This window comes from Schistocerca cancellata, chromosome 5, assembly GCF_023864275.1.
Source record: "Schistocerca cancellata isolate TAMUIC-IGC-003103 chromosome 5, iqSchCanc2.1, whole genome shotgun sequence".
Lineage (NCBI taxonomy): Eukaryota > Metazoa > Arthropoda > Insecta > Orthoptera > Acrididae > Schistocerca > Schistocerca cancellata.
The window spans coordinates 361496176-361520171 of NC_064630.1; the positions used below are offsets into that span (position 1 = coordinate 361496176).

Consider the following 23996-nt stretch of genomic DNA (forward strand, 5'->3'; position numbering starts at 1 on the left):
CAGGGCAGGCAGCTGCATCTGGCTCAGCCAGAGGCAGTACCTGAAACCTGTTTGTCAGATGCACCGGAGAGGCTTTCTGATCAGCCTCCGGGGACGTCTTTCACTGCCTGCCACGCCTTGGAACGACCTCCCAATCAACCACAGGCGAGAGCTCAGCCCCACTGCGGGCAGCAATCTGGTCAACCACAGCGGCAGACCGATCTGGGGTCAGACGGAACAAGGTTGACATCCCCGTGATACCCAAGTCCGGCTCCCCACAGTGGTGCCCATTGGCAACAGCCTCAAGCTGCGTGACCGAAGTTAGTGCTGCCTGCAGCTGTGAGCGAAGGGATGCCAACTCAGCCCTCATCCGAACACAGCAATCACAGTCCCTGTCCATTCTAATTGATGTTGAACGACAGTTACTGAAACACGAGTCCGTGCCTAGATAACGCAAGGGAAACATGCAAAGAATGTGTGAACTAACCTGTACAAATGCCTAACGACTGCGCTACAATCTGCCTGAATTTACGATTACAGTAACTAAGACTCGAAATTACACCTCCTATACGAAACTCAACTATGTAACATTGCGTTCAATTTGTAAACTGTTGCAAAGTAGTAGGAGAATGAAATTTTATACTCTAACATCTTGTTTTTGTAAGTTAATACGTGCAAAGTTTCAGGTTTAGCCTACATTTACTTGCGAAGATTTAAAAAACTGTGGATAGCTATGCTATTAGGTCAAACAAATGACTATATCTTCTGAAGTACTGAATTAATGACTGTGAAACATTAGCAATGTTCATTGGGAACATGTGCGGTTGTTCATACAAAATTTCATCAAAATTTGTGATGTTCATGCAGGAACCTCTAGACCACTTGGCATGGAACGAGCCTGATGTCATATAGCTGTCAGATAAGTAATTTTCAAGCACATGTAAATATTTTCTATATTCACAGTATTTAGTATTATTTGATTTTACCTGGTTACATGAGAAAAATCCATTGTGATTTGAAGGTACAGCGCTACTGGTATTTTCAGCTACAAAGAGAATAGTGGCAAATGACAAAACTGTTTTGATGTTCATGATAAAAGGCTGGAGGCACTTGCTACTAGGCAGTTTCCATCAGATGTTTTGGCATTTTTCTTCAAACTGACGCTGAACTGAATTTATGCACCTGTCGTTGTAACACATTGAACCTTCCAAGGAGTGCCACAAGATAATTTTATTTTGAGTTTCTTGAAAATTCAGTCACAATTTAAAGTATTAACGAACTTTCTGCAATAGAACTGAGCCAGAGTAGGAAAACCCTGTTGGCAAAAAGAAATGATCAGCTCCTATGTATCAGCAGATGAGTTTTGAACCTTACCCTTGCATTGTATTGGCAATGGTTCTATGGTTTGGAGTTGGCTGCTTACAGGAGTGTGACACCAAAAGACCCAAAAAAATTCTGGCCATTGCCACATCCTTACCTTTCAGTCTGAGCTTTTATAAGCAGCTGCAGCTTCACCCCCATCGTGGACTTATTGCTACAGTGATTTACCACCTTGCAGTGAGTAGCGGTTTAGTTTTTCATCACCTTGAACAGAACACAGCAATATTGCGAGCATGTGCTCATTGTTTTATTCACTTGGTGCGTGGATATATCTTACTCGACAGCTGCAAATCAGTGGTGCCAGGCTTGTGGTGACGTTCATAAGATTCATCGGAACCTCCTCCATTGTCACCTTGATCTGGTCTCTTGGTTCATCTCCCCAGCTTGACCATAGTTCCTGTTTCACTCATGTGCTTTGTGTCATTTATTATTGTGTAACATCAACAAAGGCTGTCGTCAGCAGTGTATTGTGTTTTGCTTAGTTCTAATTTCAGAAGTTGTATTTCCCAGTACCTGACAAATGAGGAACCCCCTGCAAGAAGGAACACTGCTAATGCCTTAATGTGTTGGAATATTGGGTAGATAATAAATTTAAAATCTCAGCAGCCTTTTAACATGTACCACTCCCATAAACTAGGGTAATCTCTTTCCATTTTTGCCGACTAGTACTGCAAGAGCTGTGGATGGCAGTAGGGTGAGGTAGACACATCTTGTCTGGTAGGACATAGGGCAAGTTCAGTTTACAAATATCATGCCCTTGGCTGTGTATGCCACTGGAGGGGTGAGTGCAGCTGCAGTTGGGGTGGTGGTTTGATGGCTGTCAGGAGAATAAGCAGAGGGCTAGGTTTGATTGTATTGGGGAGGGCATACTTCCTTTATGCAGCTTGGAGTTCAGATTTTCAAATAAATTTGTAGTATATTGGTTACATTGTTGTGTAACTGAACTATTTTCACTCTTTGGATTAGCAGCCCTTAGTTTTCTTCAACTCTTGTGGGAACTTCAGCTGTCTCCCATCAGAGCTTGAAGATAATTGATTCCAATGTAATACAGTTTGCATGTGGAGCTTGGAACTTTTAACGTCTTTCTGTATTTAAATAAATTCATAAATACTTAAATTTGCTCTTGCCAGCTTTAATATATACTGAATGTATTATAAACTGTTTAATTAGTGACAGCTCAGCTACATTAATTTAATATGGTAGTGTCTTGAATAGCGATATTGTTTCTATTTATTTGTTACAATTTAACAAGATGTTCAACAGATCCATGTCCAACTATGGGACATAATATGATGGCATGGACCCACCCGTAATTAGAGTGAAATATAAACTTTAAGTGTGTTCGTGTAGAGCCACAACCCATGTGCATCATAATTGTGGGTATGTGTCACAGATAGAATTTAGCTTTATTAAAATATAGGCACTAGAGCATTCTGTAGCATCTGCATATTAAAGAAGATAGTATGATGTGGGATAATAGAAATAAAGTTCACAGACTTTTTTTAAAAAACCTTGTGAGGTATTTCTTTAGTAATAACTATTCTTCGCTGCAAATGTGAATTTGACTCAACCAGCTAAGAGTTTATAGTTATGTCACCAAAAACTGCTATCTGACTTTCACATGATGATAGAAGTTAAGCATGTACCTGTAGAGGTACGTACTTCTTTAGATCATAATTTTCCTCCGTTGTAGTCTACACCTCCAGGAATTTATGCAGACAGCTACAAAATTTATGCATCTTTCCTCAAACAGTTTCAAAGCATATATAATTATGAGCGCATTCTTTGAGTTGTTAAGTTATGGCAAGTAATAGATATAATTCTTTGCCTTATATTTCACATTACCTTTTCAAACTGCATTCAATAATATATTGGTACGTCAGTGCCTGTGCATCTGGCCTACCAGTTGACAATTAAGATACAATCAATTCTCCACCCAATAATAATGTTAAGTGATGATGGACTCTGACCTATTCGCTCAGATACCAACACTGGAAGATGTGGAAGAAGACAATGAACATCAAATAAAATAATTAATGAGTGTAATTCCTCCACAGGTTGTGTAAAAATGTACTGACTGTTTTATCTTTGCACATGAGTCTGAGTACACAGGAAAGTGTTTTAATTAATTAATTAATTAATTTGAAGCATTTCTTAAATCAACCAGGAGAAAGAAATCATGGAGTTGGTTCATGATGCTACTATTGCGACCATGTGTGCCACAGATGCAACTATACCCTTTTTTTCTGATCTTCTCTGGCAGAAGCCCATATTAGTGCAGTCAGGAGAAATAACTAAGGCCTTTAGAGAACTTGTAATGGTGTTCTAGTGCAATGAACATCAACCCTCCATGACCAGTTCAGTTATATCCAAAACAATTCTGGATTAAGGCATATTAAAAGAAATGAGTGCTACATCTCACCTACTAGGTTGCTCATCACATTCACTGACATACTTCCTGAGCCCTGATACATTTTCAGTGTTCTTCTAGCCAGCACATATCTGTGGCACAGCTAATGAAGATGTTAGCAGTGACCCCTGGATAGTATTGAACTTTAAAAGCACAACTTTCTGAAAAGGGTAGTTGCTACTCACCATATAGCGGATGCTAAGTTGCAGATAGGCACAACAAAAAGACTGTTACAAAATGAGCTTTCGGCCAACAAGGCCTTTCCCAAAATAAGATAAAAACACACACACACAAACGAACGCAGCTCTGGCTTCAGATGCCAGAGACTGTGCTCATGTGTGTGTGAGTTGTGTGCGCGCGCATGCTTTTGTGTGTGTGTGTGTGTGTGTGTGTGTGTGTGTGTGTGTGTGTGTGTGGTGTGTGTTCGGCAAAGGCCTTGGCCGAAAGCTCATTTTGTGACAGCCTTTTGGTTGTCCCTACTGGCAACTCAGCATCTCAGCTATGTTGTGAGTAGCAACTATCCTTTTCATAGTATTGTTTCATTCCCTCCTAGATTTTGCATTGTTTAAAAGCACAACTTGTAGAGATGTTGTTTTCAGTAATTACAGACCATCATTGTCAACACCTTGAAACTTAAAGTGGCCCTTTTAATGAACTTGCAGCCGAATTTTAGCTTTATGCAATCAAATACTACGACACCTATGGAATAACAGTGAAAAGAAGGGTATAATGAAGAACAATTTGTCTAATAGGTAATTTGTGCAAATTGTTAGAAAGAATGGTTAACTGGTATTGGCACCAGTAATCCAGAAAACTTCTATCTCAATTTAAATGTGGCTTTTGAGAATTCTGGCTGACCATTAGCCATCTTCTGCATGTAGAATACCCAGTCTGACTTGTCTTTGTACACTGGTAATGTCTGACTGCATTGTTCTTACACCTACATGACCCTATAACATTTTGCTCACATACATAGCATGATGTTCAGGCCTGTCTACACATTTTTATACAGCACCTTTTGTTACTTTGGTTGATTTGGATCATGAGTGAGCATGACATTTAGGAATCAATATGTCCAAGAAACATTCTCCCACCAGGATCAGTACTCAGCACTACTTTCTTTGTGATAACAATTAATGATACCATAACCATTGTGGGACTCATTGTCTTATCAAGATTGTATTTAGATGACTTCTGCTTATACTAAAGATCAGCATCACACATCGTATTTTGGACAGCACATATTGTGAATTGATCTAAATGTAGACTGGAATGAATGTTTGATATCTCTGATAGTAGCTGGTGATGCAATAGCTACTGTCAGCTGTGTTTCAGGTTTTTGGAGTAGAAAGTGAACATTTTGACAACATATAATGCTGTTAACCTCTGTATTGGTTTAGGGGATGAACACTGAGGAAGTACCGTCCACAGTAGTTCTTATCCCAAGGGATGTGATGCTTTGCTATATCCTTGAAGTAACATATATGATTAATTTCTTGCCTCTTATCCCTATACCTCTGTCAGTCTAGAAACACACAAGTTTTCCTTGCCATGTTTACATAATACACAGAGATTTGAGTGTTTGCTCCTCAAGATATTACATTAACTGATGTCAGTGCAGGACGAGCATGGAGGTAGTATGTAATTTTATTTAAAGTCATCTGTTTTTGTAATTTGTTCCAAGAGGATGATGATAAAACGCCATTTGTATCTGTCACTTTTTGCATCTCACAGGCTATATTTACTGATGTAACAAGAAATGTTAAGTGTGTTGTAATGCACAAGTTGTTTTAAACACCTCAGGTTATATATCTTTTTGATTCACAGACTCCATCAAATAAAAAAATTGAATTAATGACTTTAAGCAGTAATTACCACATTGAAGTGAATCCATGTGATGTTGGAATTTATGATAGAGTTGTCATACAAGAACTGATTAAAGGAGTAGCTCAGACTCATCAGCTTGATTTGCAAGGACTAAGGGATTTCAAAGGTATGTGAGAGTATACATTCACTCATTGCGATTGTGAACTGCAAGTTTCTAAGCAAAATACCATGTATATATGGCTTTAGTTACACAAGCTTGCAGAACTATGTATAGGATTTTGAATCATTCCAATGGAGAGTAAGAGGAAGGAAACTATTTTACTCCTCTTTACCCAGTTATTTTGGAAGAAAAGCCTCCGCAATATCCCATGATCTTGTGCTTTCATAATAGAATAATAGAATAAAGTATATAATGCATACATCAATATTTTGACTTTTGGGTTATTATGTATGATTGTCTTGATTGCTGCATTTTAATTACATATTCTGACTGTAAACACGTTCATTTGGAAAACATAACAGACCCCATATTGAATGTAGATGAAATAACATTTTAAAAATATACAGAGACTGCCATCTAGTTAAGAAATCAGGACCTACAGCTTTCTCTTTAAGGAAGCTCATTTAAGTCGTACAGTCGTTAACAGTATATAATCATAGGAAAATGCCTCAATTGCAGATGCCATACTGTAAAAAACAGAAGTATGAAAGAAAAGGAATTGACGAGGGGGTGGAGGGAGTCACATTTAAGAACATTACAATCTAAAAAAATCTTGCTGTTTTCTGATGCCCTTCCAGATCATGGGTTCCTATCCCCATGATCACTGATATGAATTGGTCTGTTTCCTACATTCCTTCCATTCAGATGGATATTCCAAGCTGGACATTCTATTGTTAGATAACAAGATCTTAATAAACACAATGTTATATAGTGGTACCGTTATGTTAATGACATAATAAGACTGACTGACAAACCACATACTCACATAAAACAGGTAAAAAAATTAAAAAAATTCACATCCAAAAATTAATTTCATGTTAGAAACATAAACAGACAAAACATTGAATCTTCTGGATCTGACCATACACAGAATAAACAACACACACAATTTCACAAGATACAGAAAACCCACAACCAAAACCACCACCACTCACATTTAATCAAACAAACAACCCAATGACACACAAACAAGCAAGCTTTAAGCACATTCAGGAAAGTTACAAAGTACTAGTTTCACAGGTAGCCCTGCCTTTGATGGGATAGGTGATGTTAGTGACCGGACTGGAGTAGGTAGAATATCAACTATTATGACCGGTCTCTTCCCCTTCTCTGCTCCTCTCCCTCTCACTTCTTTTTTCACTCACCCCTTACCTCCCTACAGCCTCCTGCCAGGCAGCCCTGTCCTGCCACCTCTAGTTCCTGTAGCACTGACTCCTCGTCCCCTTCCTGCAGCCTTCTATCTCTCCCCCTTCTCCTCACCACTCTGGATTATTGCTACTGTTCGATGTGTTTTGGTTGCATGCTGATTGGAGTGGCCAGAGATAACAGTCATCTTGAGAGGTGTGCTTCCTTGTGTGTGTGTGTGTGTGTGTGTGTGTGTGTGTGTGTGTGTGTGTGTGCGCGCGCGCGCGCTTTCTGAAGAAAGCTTTGGTTGAAACCTTAGTGGGTACCAGTCTTTTTGTTGTGCCTGCCTGCAACTCAATGCATTATCTTTACGAAAAGTAACAATCTATCCATTAATAATTGTTGATCTTGTTCTCTAGATTGTTCATGAATCTGTTGGATAAGAGGTCACTAATCTGTGATCCCAGTGGCAGTCTGTGTTGGAAAAGAAATTGTTTGTTGAACACACAGTAATTTTGTGCCGTTATAGACCTGAGAATGGTTGGTGTTTGATCAGTGTGTGTTTTGTGTGTGTGGCCATGTTGCTTTATGGGATGATGTTGATTCTGTTGGAATACAAATGTGCATTGATGTGACATCAAATGATATAAGCCTTGCTGTGTCTGGAATAGCCATGTCCTTGATTCCATATATTAATTCCTCTTTAGTAGTGTGTGTGAGGGAGGGGGAAGGGGAGAGAGAGAGAGAGAGAGAGAGAGAGAGAGAGAGAGAGAGAGAGAGGGGGGGGGGGGGGGGCATTTCTGAATTTAGTGGTTGGTCTTATGGGAGTATTTTGTTTGTACACTTTTGGTAAGGAATTTAGAATAGCTGTTTAGGGAAATTCTGTGTCATTCTTTTTATCTGGCCTTTTGTGAATATATTTTTAATGTTTTTCAGTGTTAGGGTCTCTGGTATCTCTGAGATGGATCACTTATTGTTTTGGTGGTACTGTTGCCCTTCAGAGAAACTCATATTTTGTGTATGTGCCTTACTCTTACGTCGCCTTTGTCTGATATTGTTAGTATGGTATTATGTTGTTTTAGTTTTTATTGTAGACTACTGGATGTGATTACTTTAGGTGTTTTGCAATTGGAGGTTATGATGGATTTGTGTTTTTTGATTATTTGCACAGGTACAAATTCTCAAGTGTACATTAAAATTTGGTGTGTTGAGTCTCTCTCATTCCTTTATAATGTGTTCAGAGTCTGTTATAAGGTCTTTTGTTATTTTGTACAATGTGTGTGTGAATCTTAAAGTTGTGTTTTGGTCATTTATCAAGTAAATATTTCTCTTGTTTCTTAAGATTTATGTCTGTTACTGTGATGATTCTGTCATGGAAAATATGTTTGATTCTAATGATTGATTGTAGTTGATATTCTTGTGCTGTTTATCCTGTTGAGTTTTTTGCTTTGTGTCTATTGTTTTTCTTGGATTATCTTTTTTATGTAAACAGGCAGAGAATGAACATGCTACATGCAAACAAGATCTTTGTCAACAACGCCAAGAACTCAACACACAGACAAACAGACAAAGGCCACATACAAGACACAACAAAGAAAGAACACACACGCAAAAGTGTATCACCCACAGCAATAAAATAGTTCTCAGAATAACTAATATTTTTAAGAAACATGGACTTCAAAAACAATACAACATAACACAGAAGGAACTCAGGACATGGTATCCTCCCACAGATAAATTCAACAAATCACACGGATGCAAACTTACATGGAACTCTTGTCTGTCAGTATATATAGGGCGGACTTGCAGGAACTTCAAAACAAGATGATCAGAACCCTTCAGAGCTCTAAAAAGTAACAGCTACCATGGTACATTTGGTAAGTACTTAGTAGCCCATGACCGTCACTTAATTTAACTAGAAACAGATTTAAAAATACGAAAATCCAGCCACAACCTATACTGTAATTTGCAATAGAAGAAAACTTTCACATACAAAAGATATTAGCACAAGGAAATCAAATTATAGACAAGTAGCACCAAACTGCTATGAAAAACTGAATGTGCACACCTAGCAGTGTGTTCTGTAAAATGAAAAAGTGTAACATGTGAGTGAAGCTCTGAAAAAAAAACATGCATTGTGTTTGTGTGTAGATTTTAACAGCATTTGAGGATGGATGTTTCGAACTTAACTGTAAGTAATCGCTAAATATAGTTGCAAAATATTTTCACACAGCAAAATTATGGTTACAGACAAAGTGGCTTGTTAACTTGCTAACAAGACTCACATAAAATCATTTAATTGCAGATGATAAGCTACACAGTAGGGACAGAGGGCCTACATAACACAGCAATGTTGGGAATAAATATGATAACAGCAACAACAGACAAAAACTGTTTTTAGTACTGATTTTGTTAGAATAATTATTACTTAAAATGTCTTTACATTTTAAAGAACTGAATAAAAGTACTCTCTGACGATGCACAAAGATGCTATAACATGTATGGGTTTATGTAAAAAAACAGTTGTTTGGATAATATGTGGACTTGAAATCTAGTGATTTTTGTCTGCAAACACAGCTACTGCAAGAGCTTTGAAACTAATTATGAAGAATAAAATGCGAAAACTAGAATGACATAATACTGCTGGCAAGAAACTAATACAAATAGCTGCATCAGCAAGGCATTGCCTTTAATGGATGATGTTATAAGAACATTATAAAGTAGCATGTAGAAGCAGAATGTAGCAGACATTACAACCAAGTTTAATGACCATAGGAGTGTGATTAACCATGTATGTGTTACACATTTATCGGCTCATATTGTAGGAAATAAAAAGCTCACAGAGTATGGTAAAGGCATATTTTTGGACTGTCATTGGATCCAAGCAGTCTTTCAGATAGAACATTATTTATTTCACGTGGAAACTGGCTGCTTCTTTCCTTTTTTTTGCTATAAACATTTAATTGTTCCTACAGATAAAATGATTGAAATTCAATAGGTGTACACATAGGTCCGAAGTTTGTTTACGATACAGGCACTTGTTTGAATCATCTCTCCCTCATCCCCCCCCCCCCCCCCCTCTCTCTCATACACACACAGTGGCGAGTGTCAACAATTATTTTTGTTATTAATGCTTTAAAATTTTGCAGCAGTTGGAAGAAAATGTGTAATGTTTGTGTGTTCCAGTGATTGTTGTTATGGATGCAGATAGGTTAACGAAGGATGCACAACATGCCCTTCGTAGGACAATGGAAAAATATATTGCCACATGCCGTATCATTCTGTGCGCTTCATCCATGTCCCGTGTTATTCCTGCTATTCTTAGTCGTTGCCTGGCAGTGCGTGTGCCTGCTCCTTCAAAAGAAACAATTATTTCTGTTATCAAGGTGAGAATGGTTCTTTACTGTAGTGCTTCATTTTACTTCGTAATATAATTGCTTTGTAGCTGTATGTTCTGTCATGCATGTAACTGTCTTTTTTTGTGTATACTTGGCTGCTCCACTACAAAAGTTTACAAACTAGTTTACTCATTCTCCCCATCCACACTTGACTGTTAAAAGCAACTAAGGCATTACTGGGCCCACGGCAACATTACTACAAATATCAACATGGATAATCTGCCACAAATTAATGGTGTATGGGAAACAGAATGAAGTTGGCTTCTCCCACAGAAATACATAAAGATGAATGATGTTGAAGGTTAATTACAGCAAATGCACATCAGTAATATTAATAATAACAGATGCAAGGAATGTGCCAGCAGGTGCATCAATTGAACATATAATATCTCTTTCAGAAACTGTGTATCCGGTATGACATAAATAGTTAACAAAATTAATACTGCAGTTACTGAGTGAGTGTTACATACCAATTGTTGGAAGAAAGATATGCCACCATATTTAAGGGTACTCCTGCTCCTGTTATGGAATTAAAGCTTCATTTCTTGCATTGTAATAAACCAGTGTTGATGCATAAGACCTTTACTGTTGCACTGCAGACAATATTTGATTATCAACAACCAAATTGGTAAGACTTACAAAATTATTAATACTGCAGCTCATCGGTAACACAATATAAAGAAAACAGAAACTGTGGAAGTATGAAGAAAAACAATTCAAATTGAGAACATCTGGCATATCGGTTGTTGTAGTCTTCAGTTCTAAGACTGGTCCGATCCAACTCTCCGTGATATTCTATCCTTTGGAAGCCTCTTCATTTCCAAATAACTACTGCAACCTGATCCTTCTGAATCTGCTTAATGTATTCATCTCTTGGTCTCCCTCTACGATTTTCACCCCCCACACTTCCCTCCAGAACTAAATTGGTGATCCCTTGATGTCTTAGAATGTGTCCTATCAACTGATCTCTTCTCTTGGTCAAGTTGCCCCACACATTTCTCGTCTCCCCAGTTGTATTCAGTAACTCCTCATTAGTTCTGTGATCTACCCATCTGATCTTCAGCATTCTTCTGTTGCACCACGTTTCAAAAGCTTCTATTTTCCATTTTCTTTTTGTCTAGACTATTTATTGTCCATATTTCACTTCCATACATGCTTACAGTACATACAGTTACTTTCAGAGAAGACTTCCTAGCACTTAAATCCATATTTGATGTTAACATATTTCTCTTCTTCAGAAATGTTTTTTTTTTTTTTTTTTTTTTTTTTTTTTTTGCTATTGCCAGTCTTCATTTTATATCCTCTCTACTTCAGCCATCATCAGTTACTTTGGTGCCCAAATAACAAAACTCACCTACTACTTTAAGTGTCTTGTTTCTTAATCTAATTTCCTTAGCATCACCTGATTTGATTCGACTGCAGTCCAAACATTATCCATGTTTTGCTGTTGTTGATGTTCATCTTATATCCCCCTCTCAAGACAGTGTCATTCTGCTCAACTGCTCTTCCAAGCCCTTTGCTGTCTCTGACAGAATTACGATATTATTAGCAAAACACATGGTTTTTATTTCTTTTTCCTGAACCTTAATTTTCACTCCAAATTTTTCTTTTGTTTGCTTTACTGTTTGTTCACTGTACAGATTGAATAACATCGGGGATAGGCTACAACTTGTTTCACTATCTTCTCAACCACTGCTTCCGTTTCATCCCCCTTGACTCTTACAACTGCCGTCTGGATTCTGCACAAGTTGTATATAGCCTTTTGCTCCCCGTGTTTGACCCCTGCTACCTTCAGAATTTTGAGAAGAGTATTCCAGTCAAAATTCTCAAAAGCTTTTTCTAAGTATGCAAATGCTATAAATGCAGGTTTGCCTTTCCTTAACCTATCTCCCGAGATAAATTGTGGGGTCAGTATTGATTCGCTTATTCCTATATTTCTCCGGTACCCAAACTGATTGTCTCCGAGGTCAGCTTCTGTCAGCTTTTCCATTCTTCTGTAAAGAACTCTTGTTAGTATTTTTCAACCATGGCTTATTAAACTGATAGTTCAATAATTTTCACTCTTGTCAGCAACTGCTTTCTTTGGAATTGGAATTATTACTTTCTTCTTAAAGTCTGAGGGTATGTCGTCTGTCTCATACGTCTTGCACACCAGATGGAAGAGTTTTGTCATGGCTGGCTCTCCCAAGGCTGTCTGTATTTCTTACAGAGTATCGTCTACTCCTGGGGTCTTGTTTCGTCTTAGGTATCAACGTATCAACAGCTATGCAATACTTAGTAACAACGAAATGTTTTTGTCATGTCTTTATTGTGGGCCTCGTTTTGATATGGGAGGCACCACAGTTATTTATGTTTCTTAACAGGTTGTGGGAAAATATGGAATGGTGGTGTGAAAAGCATTACAAGTAAATTTCCTCTTACTCTAGATGACTTACATTACATGTGACAGTGTGTGACAAATTTCTTAAATCATGGAGCATTAGACTCTCATACAAAATTGAGAACTAGCCACTTAAGAAAGTTTCAGGCCCAGAAGACCAGCCATTTATGCCATTATTTATAAGTTTACATTTGTGTTTGATATATTTTAATGGGCAACAAACGCTAAAAAATACCAAGTTTTTATGTTTATTTTTCATATTTATTTTAATTCTTTCGTAGATTACAAATTATGCTATAACGATGGCAAGAAGTACAATTTTCCTTAAGAAAGGTGCAGGGTGAATTCTTGAGCAATTTCACAGGTAGTTGGTTTTTCTATGGAAAAGTTGAAGTGCTTGATGGGACATGTATGCAGCCAGGTAACCCACAAAATGTTCATTGCATAGCAGTGAAAGTTATAACAGTGCTTGTCAGTAATATTCCGCTGTTTAAATTTAAGTTTGTGCTCTTAGGATCCTGGTGAACCACACTTCAGGAAAAAAAAAAAAACAGCAAAAAATTTTTGATAACTGATATTAAATGTGAAAGCTTAGCTTTTCTTGTAGCTATGCTGTTTGTATATTAATTTAAACCATTAACTTTTTGTATTTGTGTGTTCATGTTCCTTAACAATGATGGTGCTATTGGTTGACTACATCACATTTCCTGGGTTCTGAATATCTGCTGTCAGTGGCTGGCAATATTACACGACAGGAACTGTGATTGCCTGAGAAAAGCGCTTCGCAGTCGTGATTTCAGTGCTTTAGAAGCTACATCTAAATCTACATCTACACTCTGCAAACCACCATGAACTGCATGGCATACCGTTCTGTATTTGGTGGAATTTGTGTTTATAATTGCATAATACAAAAATATTTAGTGTAAATATTGCCATGCATCAAAGATCTCTCCAGAATGCTTTCTTATTTTTGCTGGTGTTTGTTTACTAAAGTACCGGAAGTTCTTTATCAGTCTATAAAACCTTCGCTATTCAAAAGATTAACATGTTTTACAGCTCCATGGGAAAGTATATTTTTACCCAAGAAAAAAATATTATTAACCAGAAAATCTGGGAAAAGTCCAGGTTTTTTTTTTTTTCGTGTGTGTGTGTGTGTGTGTGTGTGTGTGTGTGTGTGTGTGTGTGTGCGCGCGCACCCTGTTTATTGTTGCAATGTTGCCTATGGAGGAAATGAAATGATTACATTTACTAATCAATAGCATAGGCAGTTCTAAGATACCAGGTATCAACCTATGCTGAAACACCCATATTAGTACATGGTGTAGCCTCCATGGACGGCAATGCAGGTGCTGACTCTGACATCCAGTCAGTCGTACAGAGGACGAATGCTGCTCTCGGATATGTTACTCCATACCTGATTGATCTGTTCATATAATTCTGTAAGAGATGTTGGTTGACTAGTCGCAGGAGCCACTTCTTGTCCCATCACATACCACAAGTGCTCAACTGGAAACAAGTCCAGAGATCGTGTTGGCCAGGGTTGCTGCACAACATGCAGAGCACGTTGAGTTTTATGGGCAGTGTGTGGGCACACCTTATCCTGGTGGAACAACGCATCACCTTCCTGTTGCAAGATGAGCAAAAGAGCAGGTCTAACAACATTCTGCATGTATCAAGCACTGGTTAGCATCCCCTCCAGAAGCACCAAAGCTGAGCAAGAGTTGTAGTTTGTTGCACCCCAGACCATAAGTCCTTGGGTTGGGCCATTGCGTGTTGAGTGAATGCACTCTGTGAGACACAAATGACCACCACTTGCATGCAGGCAGAATCTGCTTTCATTGCTGAAAACCATGGTGAGCCATTCCATCTTCTAAGTGATCCTCTGGCAGCACCAGTCGAGCTGTGCACCTCGATGCTGTGGCGTGAGTGGGAGGTGGGCTACATGCCCATTGCCCTGCTGCTAATAACTGGTTTGTAACAGTTTGTGTTGACATGACCGGGATCATAAGTCCTCGGACAATCCTGGCTGGCGTGTATGTGCCGTTGATTTCCAGAACCTCATCTACAAGTGTGAGAATGCTCATGTGACCATTTGATACTAGCAAAGTTGAACAACTGATGCAATATGTCCAGCTTGTGCAGCAATTCTCCAAAAGGACCATCTCACCACTCAGAAGGCCATAATTCGACCCCTTTCAAACTCGCTCAGTTCGCTGTAGGAAGCACGAGTGTATCTCTGTGGCATGGTTGCCTGCTTGCTTCATGTGTTTGTTGCACTTTACTGAGCTTTCTGGCTGTGAGCATTCCCTGTTAAAGGATAGACACAGATGGCACTCTAGCAGCTATGCCACTATCCTATCGGTTGGTGGACGATGTTAAAACCATTATCAGTACAGCTACTATCCCCAGATGACATATGCCATCGTCAGATCAAAATCAGTGCTGTCTTTCCAGGTATAGTAATTCTTTTTTCTGACAGTGTATTGGTGAAATATTTTGTAATGTTTCTCCTTATGCACACCACAAATTGGTAGATGTACTCACCTGTTGCAGTAAGGTTGCCCTATTTTTGAAAGAGCTCTTTACAGTGAGCTTGACTACTGCATCCAGTTATTATTCTTATGGCCCGTTTCTGCAGTTTAAAGACTGTGTCTATGTCTTGTGCCTTTAATCCCCAGAAAAGGCTCCCATAGCTAAGAACTGAGTGTACAAATGCCAAATAGTCCCCACAAGACATTGACTGTAACAGACTGATGCTAACTCTCTAAGAGGATAACATTCTGATGACATTCTGTTTAGCAGTATCTTTGTGTGTTCATTTCGTAACAGCTGACTGTGTTCATCACTAAAAACTTTGTGTTTGTTACACCATCTATGGTTTTAATGTGACAGTTTTCCCCTCTTTATGCTGAAGTGTACACCATTTGTTTTCTTTACATTCACCATTAATTTGTCATATGCTGCCCAGTAATAAACATCCATTAGGGTTTCATCTGTTTTCTCTTAAAGGAGCTCTGGTGTTTCATCAGTGACTATGATGTTGCTCTCATCAGCAAAGAGAATTTTTTCTCCATTTCTTACACTCTCTAGACAGTCACTGATATACTATGAACATAATTGGACGTGATGCACTACCCTGAGGGAAACCTGTGTTTGTGTGTTTCATATCTGACAATTATTATTATTATTATTCGTTACAGTCAACTTTGGACTACGCTAAGCATCAGTCATTTCTTGTGCTTTTTCTTGCGTTCTTCCCAGTACTTCTTCATTTTTTCTGAGTGGGCTTCTTTACGTTCTTGCGACCAGGTTGTTCCCGTCTTCTTTGATTGCGTTCGGTCTTTGAATCCCTGTATTTTGTTGATGGCATTCCTATATTCCATTCTGTTGTAAACTGTCTCTGGTATAATGTTCATTTCTGCAATGTCTTCTTTTACTTCTTTCAGCCAGTTAATTTGTGTCTTTCTGCTTTCCATGTATTCCAGGATTTTCTTTGCCGTTCTTTCTGGTGCCATTCTTTTGACATGCCCATAGAAACTCAGTCTTCTCTTTTTAAAGGATGTTGTCAGTTTTTCAATTTTCTCGTATAACTCTTTATTGGATCGCAATTTATATTCTTGTCCATCCTTTTTAGGTCCTAAGATCTTTCTCAGTATTTTTCTCTCTTTTATTTCCAATTTCTCCAACAGACGTTTTCTGTTCAGTGGGATGCATTCAATCGCATACAAACTTTCTGGTTTTATTACCGCATTGTAGTGCCTGAGCTTGGCATTGATGGAGATCGACTTTTTATTGTATACATTTCGGCATAGCTGGTATGCCGTTTCCATCTTTATTGCTCTTTCCTGTAGTGAAACATTTGGTAACCCTGTCGGTGTAATCCATTCCCCTAGATACTTAAATTTATGAACTCTCTTAATTATTCCATATTTAGTTTGCAATGTCTGTTTTGGGTCTGTTTTGTCCTGTATCATCAGTTCTGTCTTTTCATACGATATTTGTAGACCTGTCTTCTCAGCGATCTCATGCAGCATTTCTATCTGAATCTTTGCTGTTTCGATGTCATCTGCCAATTGTTGACAATTGTTTTACTAAAAAATTTTCAACAACAAATGTGTGAACTATTTTCATGTTTTACATCCTGTTTTCCAAGTAAGACTGGAACCACTCATTCACTGTTACTATTATATCTATTGCCACTCATTCACTGTTTCTATTATATCTATTGCCACTCATTCACTGTTTCTATTATATCTATTGCTTCTTGCTTGCTTAGTAATATTTTACGGTCAGCAGTGTCAAAAGCTGTGGAGAAGTTTAGGAAAATACCTGCTTCTTATCAGGAGCTTCAAGTACCATTTTTGTGAACTCTGTAATGACCAATTTGTACTTTTCCACTTTGGAAACCAAACTAATTCAGCAAAAATGTTCCATTCACACATGTAATTCATTAGTCACTTTCATTATTGATTCATTTATTTTTGAGAATGGAGACAGTAGTGAAACAGGGCTGCTGTTTTCTTTACTTTCCACATTTTTTCTTTAGTAAGGGCACCACACGTGTGGGGGAAATACCTGCACTAAAGGACTCATGTATTACATTTGTTAATGGGGCTTTATGCTGTCTATCCACATCTTCTGTACAGAGGCAGGAACTTAATTATGCCTACTGACTTCTTATGTTTTAATTGGTGTTTGTCTTCCTAAGTTTAAACGCTGTTGTGGGAAACATCATTGTTGTGTTTGCTGTGTAAGACATGGGGCGTTGCCATATGTCTTTTAGGAAAATTTTGCTGCAACTTTTCCGCTATACCAGAGAAATAATCATTTACAAAATTTGCTAATTCCTGAGCACTTTCTATTATTCTGTCCCCATCTTTGACTAGTATATTGTTATACTTGTGTATGCCTTTTTAGTTTCTTGTTTTATAACATCCAACACCACTTTGCTTTTATTTTCTGCACTATATATAATTTTATCATTAATTTTTTTTCAGCCTGCGGTTCCCTCTTGTATTTTTTTTTTTTACCTGTGAGAGTACTCTAAGACCTGTGGATTAATGTAGTGCCTGCGGTTATATGTCTGTTTCCTTAGCTGCTGCAGTAGAAATGTATAAATTTGGAAATTACTTCTCAAAAATTAATTTAAACAATGTGCAGATGTCATTTGTGTACCCCAGCCTGAAAAATACAATAAATGAATTTCATTTGGAGGCAGCCACTGTGTTCCCATAAGCCTGTATGGATAGTTGAATAATAATAATAATAATAATAATAATAATAATAATAAACCTTTCTGGTTCTGCCTTGCTCTGAACCCACTATCCAACATGCTAAATAATACAAATTATGGATACAATATTACTGGAACATACCCACACAAAATCACACATTTGCTATACATGGATGATCTAAAACTACTGGCAGCAACAAATCAACAACTCAACCAATTACTAAAGATAACAGAAGTATTCAGCAATGATATAAATATGGCTTTTGGAACAGACAAATGTAAGAAAAATAGCATAGTCAAGGGAAAACGCACTAAACAAGAAGATTACATATTGGATAACCACAGCGACTGCATAGAAGCGATGGAAAAAACAGATGCCTATAAATATCTAGGATACAGACAAAAAATAGGAATAGATAATACAAATATTAAAGAAGAACTAAAAGAAAAATATAGACAAAGACTAACAAAAATACTGAAAACAGAATTGACAGCAAGAAACAAGACAAAAGCTATAAATACTTATGCTATACCAATATTGACCTACTCATTTGGAGTAGTGAAATGGAGTAACACAGACCGAGAAGCACTCAATACACTTACACGATCACAATGCCACAAATATAGAATACATCACATACATTCAGCAACAGAAAGATTCACATTAAGCAGAAAGGAAGGAGGAAGGGGATTTATCGACATAAAAAAACCTACATTATGGACAGGTAGACAATTTAAGAAAATTCTTTCTAGAACGAGCAGAAACTAGCAAAATACACAAAGCAATCACTCATATAAATACATCGGCTACACCGCTGCAATTTTATAACCACTTCTAGAACCCTTTAGATCACATAACATCATCAGATACGAAGAAAGTAAATTGGAAAAAGAAAACACTACATGGCAAGCACCCGTATCATCTAACACAGCCACACATCGATCAAGACGCATCCAACACATGGCTAATAAAAGGCAATATATACAGTGAGACGGAAGGATTCATGATTGCAATACAGGATCAAACAATAAATACCAGATATTAGAGCAAGCATATTATTAAAGATCCCAATACCACAACAGATAAATGCAGACTTTGCAAACAAAAAATAGAAACAGTAGATCACATCACAAGCGGATGTACAATACTAGCAAATACAGAATACCCCAGAAGACATGACAATGTAGCAAAAATAATACATCAACAGCTTGCCTTACAACATAAACTTATAAAACAACACGTTCCCACATACAAGTATGCACCACAAAATGTACTGGAGAATGATGAATACAAATTATACTGGAACAGAACCATTATAACAGATAAAACAACACCACATAACAAACCTGACATCATACTCACCAATAAAAAGAAGAAATTAACACAACTAATCGAAATATCCATACCCAATACAACAAATATACAAAAGAAAACAGGAGAAAAAATTGAAAAATACATCCAACTGGCTGAGGAAGTCAAGGACATGTGGCATCAGGATAAAGTTGCCATTATACCAATTACACTATCAACAACAGGAGTCATACCACACAATATCCACCAGTACATCAATGCAATACAGCTACATCCAAACTTATATATACAACAGAAATCCGTAATTATTGATACATGTTCAATCACCCGAAAGTTCCTAAATGCAATATAACATATACCGTACAGTTAAAAGGAAGTGACGCTTGATCAAGGTCTGCGTCACTTTCCATTTTTAACCAGACCTAAGGTCTGAGAAAGGAAAGAAGATAATAATAATAATAACAATAATTAATAATGGTAATAGACACAGTGCAAACTACACAACTTTGAAGTCTAGTTATTGCACCTATCTTGTTTCCTGTTGCTGTTACAATAATGTAGTTCTTGTGTTCCTTGTTGTTGGAAACTCTGGATTCCTCTCTGAACAAAGGCAATCAAATCAAACATCGATGGAAATTGCTTGAAGATTTATCTCTTGCCTAATTGTAGTCATGTTGTTCTTAGCAGGAAACATCCAGTCAAACTCATCTCTTTGCTGCTGCTAAAACATTAGGGCTACAGAGTTTCATATAAGACATGATTCCTCATTCTTGTAATTAATAAATACATTTTTTCTGAAGAAGAAGAAGAAGAAGAAGAAGAAGAAGAAGAAGAAGGAGGAGGAGGAGGAGGAGATTAGCTTTTAATGTCCCATCAACAACAAGGTCATAAGAGACAGTTTTTATGATATCATCCTGCTTTTTTTTAATGTTGTTGAAAGTTTCTTATCGCCTAGTGCTAAAATACACAGGTGCGTCGTATTACAACAACCAGAATTCCAAATAGTGATACATTAGTGTGTAAGAATCTTCATTTGGAAAGCAACAAGGGGAAAAAAGAGACAAGTGAGAAATTCTTAAACATTGGTGAAAACTGTTAGTATAACAGCTGAAGGCTGCTCCACTCATGTCTTTGCATCGCTCTATAATTAAAAAGGCTTTTTGCCCAGGAATGTTTCATAATACTGTAAATATTTGCTCGTAATTAGAATGTTTGTTAATGGCAGCTGTAGAAAATCATTTAAAGATTCCACGCAGAGCATATTGGTGCGGCTAAAAACAAATAGTTACAAAGGGTGGCTAATTATTTTGAAAGCATTTTGAACATTTGTTCACACCATCAGATACAATATGTCATTAGCTTCTCTATCAAATAGTGTAGCATTTATTTGGAATAAAGCTTTCTCCTTTAAATCTGGCCTTGTAAACAGTGTGTCCTGCAGGCTGACAGGCCCAAGGATTGTCAGGTGATATGATGTACACCACATATGTTTAATTAGTTTGCATGTGTTAAAGAATAATTTGCTTGAATTAATATCAAGTAATATGAGAGATGAAAGCTGCCAAAGCAACATTAAATTGAGGCTGTAATCTGCAAGATTTCATTTATTTTATTCAGTTTCAGTACTGCACTACATTTTTCTCTGAGTCCAGAGAAGACTAACCTGAGAGGATAGCATTCTCGAGATCCAAGGTACCCCTCAGGATGTCTCAGAATAACCTGAATATGACAGTGTTTTGAGGACACTTACTTCAAACAACTGAGACATTTGCTCGAAGCTCTGTTGGACTTGGTGCTTTAGAAAAACTGGACTGTGCAACTGCTTAGCAGTCCTCCTTCATCCATTGAAACATTTCTTTATAATTGAGCAATAGCCATGATAAAAATGGGTGGAGTAACAGAAGCTCTTGGCCATAATGGATGTTTGGACAAGCCTAAAGAAACTTATTTACTTGGAGATACTGTAAACTGATACAGTGGTTCAGTCGATGGATTCATGATTGGAAGAAATAATGTTAAAATAATCATTCACCCATCGTAATTTAAATTTGCCATGGTTTCCTTAAATTAATGAAGCCAAAAACCACGGTAGTTTCTTCGAAGAGGGTGAAGCTGATTTCCAATGCAACCCAGGCTTGTGCTCCAGTTCTGATGATTCTAATGACCTCATTGTCAGCAGGATATTAAACCCTTATTCTGTTTGTACTCTCAAACAGTAAACACAGTCTTTGACTTGGCATTGCTTTCAGTGTACTTTTAGTACTTGTTTTTACACCTGGCCTTCCCTACAGAGCTGTTTTAAAATTTGATTTTGCAGTGTTCTTTGCTGTCAGATATTTTCACATTCCTGGCAACCACTCTGCTAATGAAGAAGAAACTTCTTGTGTCTTTTCTGCAAGTGTTTTCTGAACAAAATAAATTGAAAGGCACGTACAGGATAATGTCAGTAGGGTAACAATTATCATATTAACAATGTAGGAAAAGGCAGATTGATACTTACTGTATAAAGAAGACATGTTAAGTTGCAGACATGCACAATTAAAAGACACTTCATAAAGCTTTTGGCCACAGCCTTCAAAACAGCAAAACAGCAAAACAGAGACACACACAGTTCATACACACAATTACGGTAAGTAGCAATCTGTGTTTTCCTACATTGTTGATATTTGTACCAGTAGTTTCCATAGTTCAATTATCATATTAGTTATTCATTAGCTTCTATATTATCTGATTTGCCTGTCTGTTATTCTGCAACTGTTTAATGTAACTTCGCTAAATCATTGCCTTATTTTGCAGAGTGTTTGTGAAAGGGAGAAGTTTGAGTTACCAGCAGAACTCATAGACCGTATTGCTGAGAAGTCAGACAGAAACATGCGTAGAGCACTTCTTATGACACAGACCTTTTTCATTGATCGAACGTAAGTAATACCTCAGGCATTAATTACTCATGTTTACCTTCCTGGCAATTGTTGCTTAAGTTATACAAAATATGTACACAGCCTAAATCAATTTATTTGTAAGACCAAACTTAACTAAGTGTATAATTGTGCTATGTAAACAAACAGAATGAAATTTAGTGGTTGCAGCAGTAGCAGTGCATGGTATTGTCACAGTGTTGCACAACTCCCAATAATTTTAGACTTTGTATGTCCCATTTTCATGTTGCAATGAACCATCTGTGGTCATACAACAGACTATTACCTCATAACTGATCCAGAAATGCTGCCAGGCTTGAAGCAAACTTGCGGTGGGGAGGAAGGGAGGGAGGGTTGTACTCCTACAGCAACTCCATGACAGATAGCACGGCCCCTTGTTTTTCGAGCAGGGATGAGTCGAGGTCTGTCTGTAGCACCAGGTAACATGCTCGCCAGTGACGTTGCAGGGTGTTGCAGTCAGCATCCAACTCCCTGACTAGAAACTGTTCCAAATGTCCCATTAGGTAGCACCTTTGTACGGAGGACTTTTCTCCCAGCTTTCTCTGTGTCCAGAACATTAATTTGTTATCCAAACTGCTAGGATAAGCCATTCCGCCATGCACAATATTGGCAGTATTGATATTTCAGCAGAAATTATAGTAATTTTGGTTATTTAAAAATTGGTCCTGAGGGTAGAGATTTGGAGGAGATGGTTTTTCATAACTGCATTTTATATTTTTCTCAATTGTAAGTAGAGCTTAAATTTAATGCTAACTTTGTGACATTTTGTGGCTAGAATATTGTGATTGTTGGTGTTATTGCAGCCGTAATGTTTATGTTTATCATATATATGAATATTATTTCTAAGAGCATTTCGACTGTGCAAAGTGGCACAATGGCTAGCACACTGGACTTGCATTCAGCAGGACAACAGTCCAAACCTGCGTGCGGCCCTCCTGATATAGGTTTTCTGTGACTTCCCAAAATCGCTCCAGGCAAGTGCCAGGATGGTTCCTTCCCTATTCTGATGGACCGATGATCTTGCTGTTTGGCCTGCTGTTTGGTCCATTCTCCCAAATGAAGCAACCAAACAGGAGTCTTTTGTAAAGGTGTTGTGGTGTTTCTAAGTGATTGAGTATCATGGTACTTGATACCACCATTTTCTATGCATCGCTGTATCTGGTAAGTTCTGGACAGTGAGAACTAGCTCATCGCATAGTTAGTAGGTTGTGAAGTGTGATTGAAAATAATCTACAAAGTACATACTTTTCCCCATTTTTGATGCAGAGCTGCTTGCTGTAAAGAGACTAGGGTGACTGTTATGAGTTTTAAATATTGTGCAAAATAATACTGTAATAGACAGGGGCATTCCCATAATGTCGGTCAAAGCACAAAAGGTGCTTTTCAGTTTTGAAAAGAATAAACTCATTCTGGCTTTGGTGATGCTTTCCATTAAAAGAGATCTCATGATGGAGATCATAAAACCCGATCAGTGGATGACTAACAAGTTTGCACCAATAAAAAAATTGGAGGGCAAATTTTCAGTACAAGTGAGATAAGAATAAGTGTATTTATAATGTATAATTTCTCTCTTAGGTCCAGTCTTTTAAATGATGAATATATTTCATTCGTGTTAAGTATGTTGGTCATTACATAACAATAATTGTTTTCCTAATTAATTGATAAATTGTAGCATGCTCTTTGGCACAGACATTTTTCTGTCATAGGTATAGGGGGTGTCATAATTAAAGTTCCAGTTTCAAAGCACTATAGAAAGACAACCACTGCTCAGAATGACATCAAATTTGAATAGCATA

The 23996-nt window shown here is 37.6% G+C and overlaps 1 protein-coding gene across 1 annotated transcript in view; it reads left to right on the top strand.

The window, feature by feature from the left end:
* The window catches only part of LOC126188259 (replication factor C subunit 3), a 91348-nt gene that overhangs the window by 21560 nt on the left and 45792 nt on the right, over nt 1-23996 (top strand). Inside the window, exons 3-5 of the mRNA XM_049929824.1 lie at nt 5597-5762; nt 10128-10327; nt 22061-22182. Of these exons, the coding sequence (XP_049785781.1) occupies nt 5597-5762; nt 10128-10327; nt 22061-22182 (488 nt within the window). The remainder of the gene's footprint in view (nt 1-5596; nt 5763-10127; nt 10328-22060; nt 22183-23996) is intronic.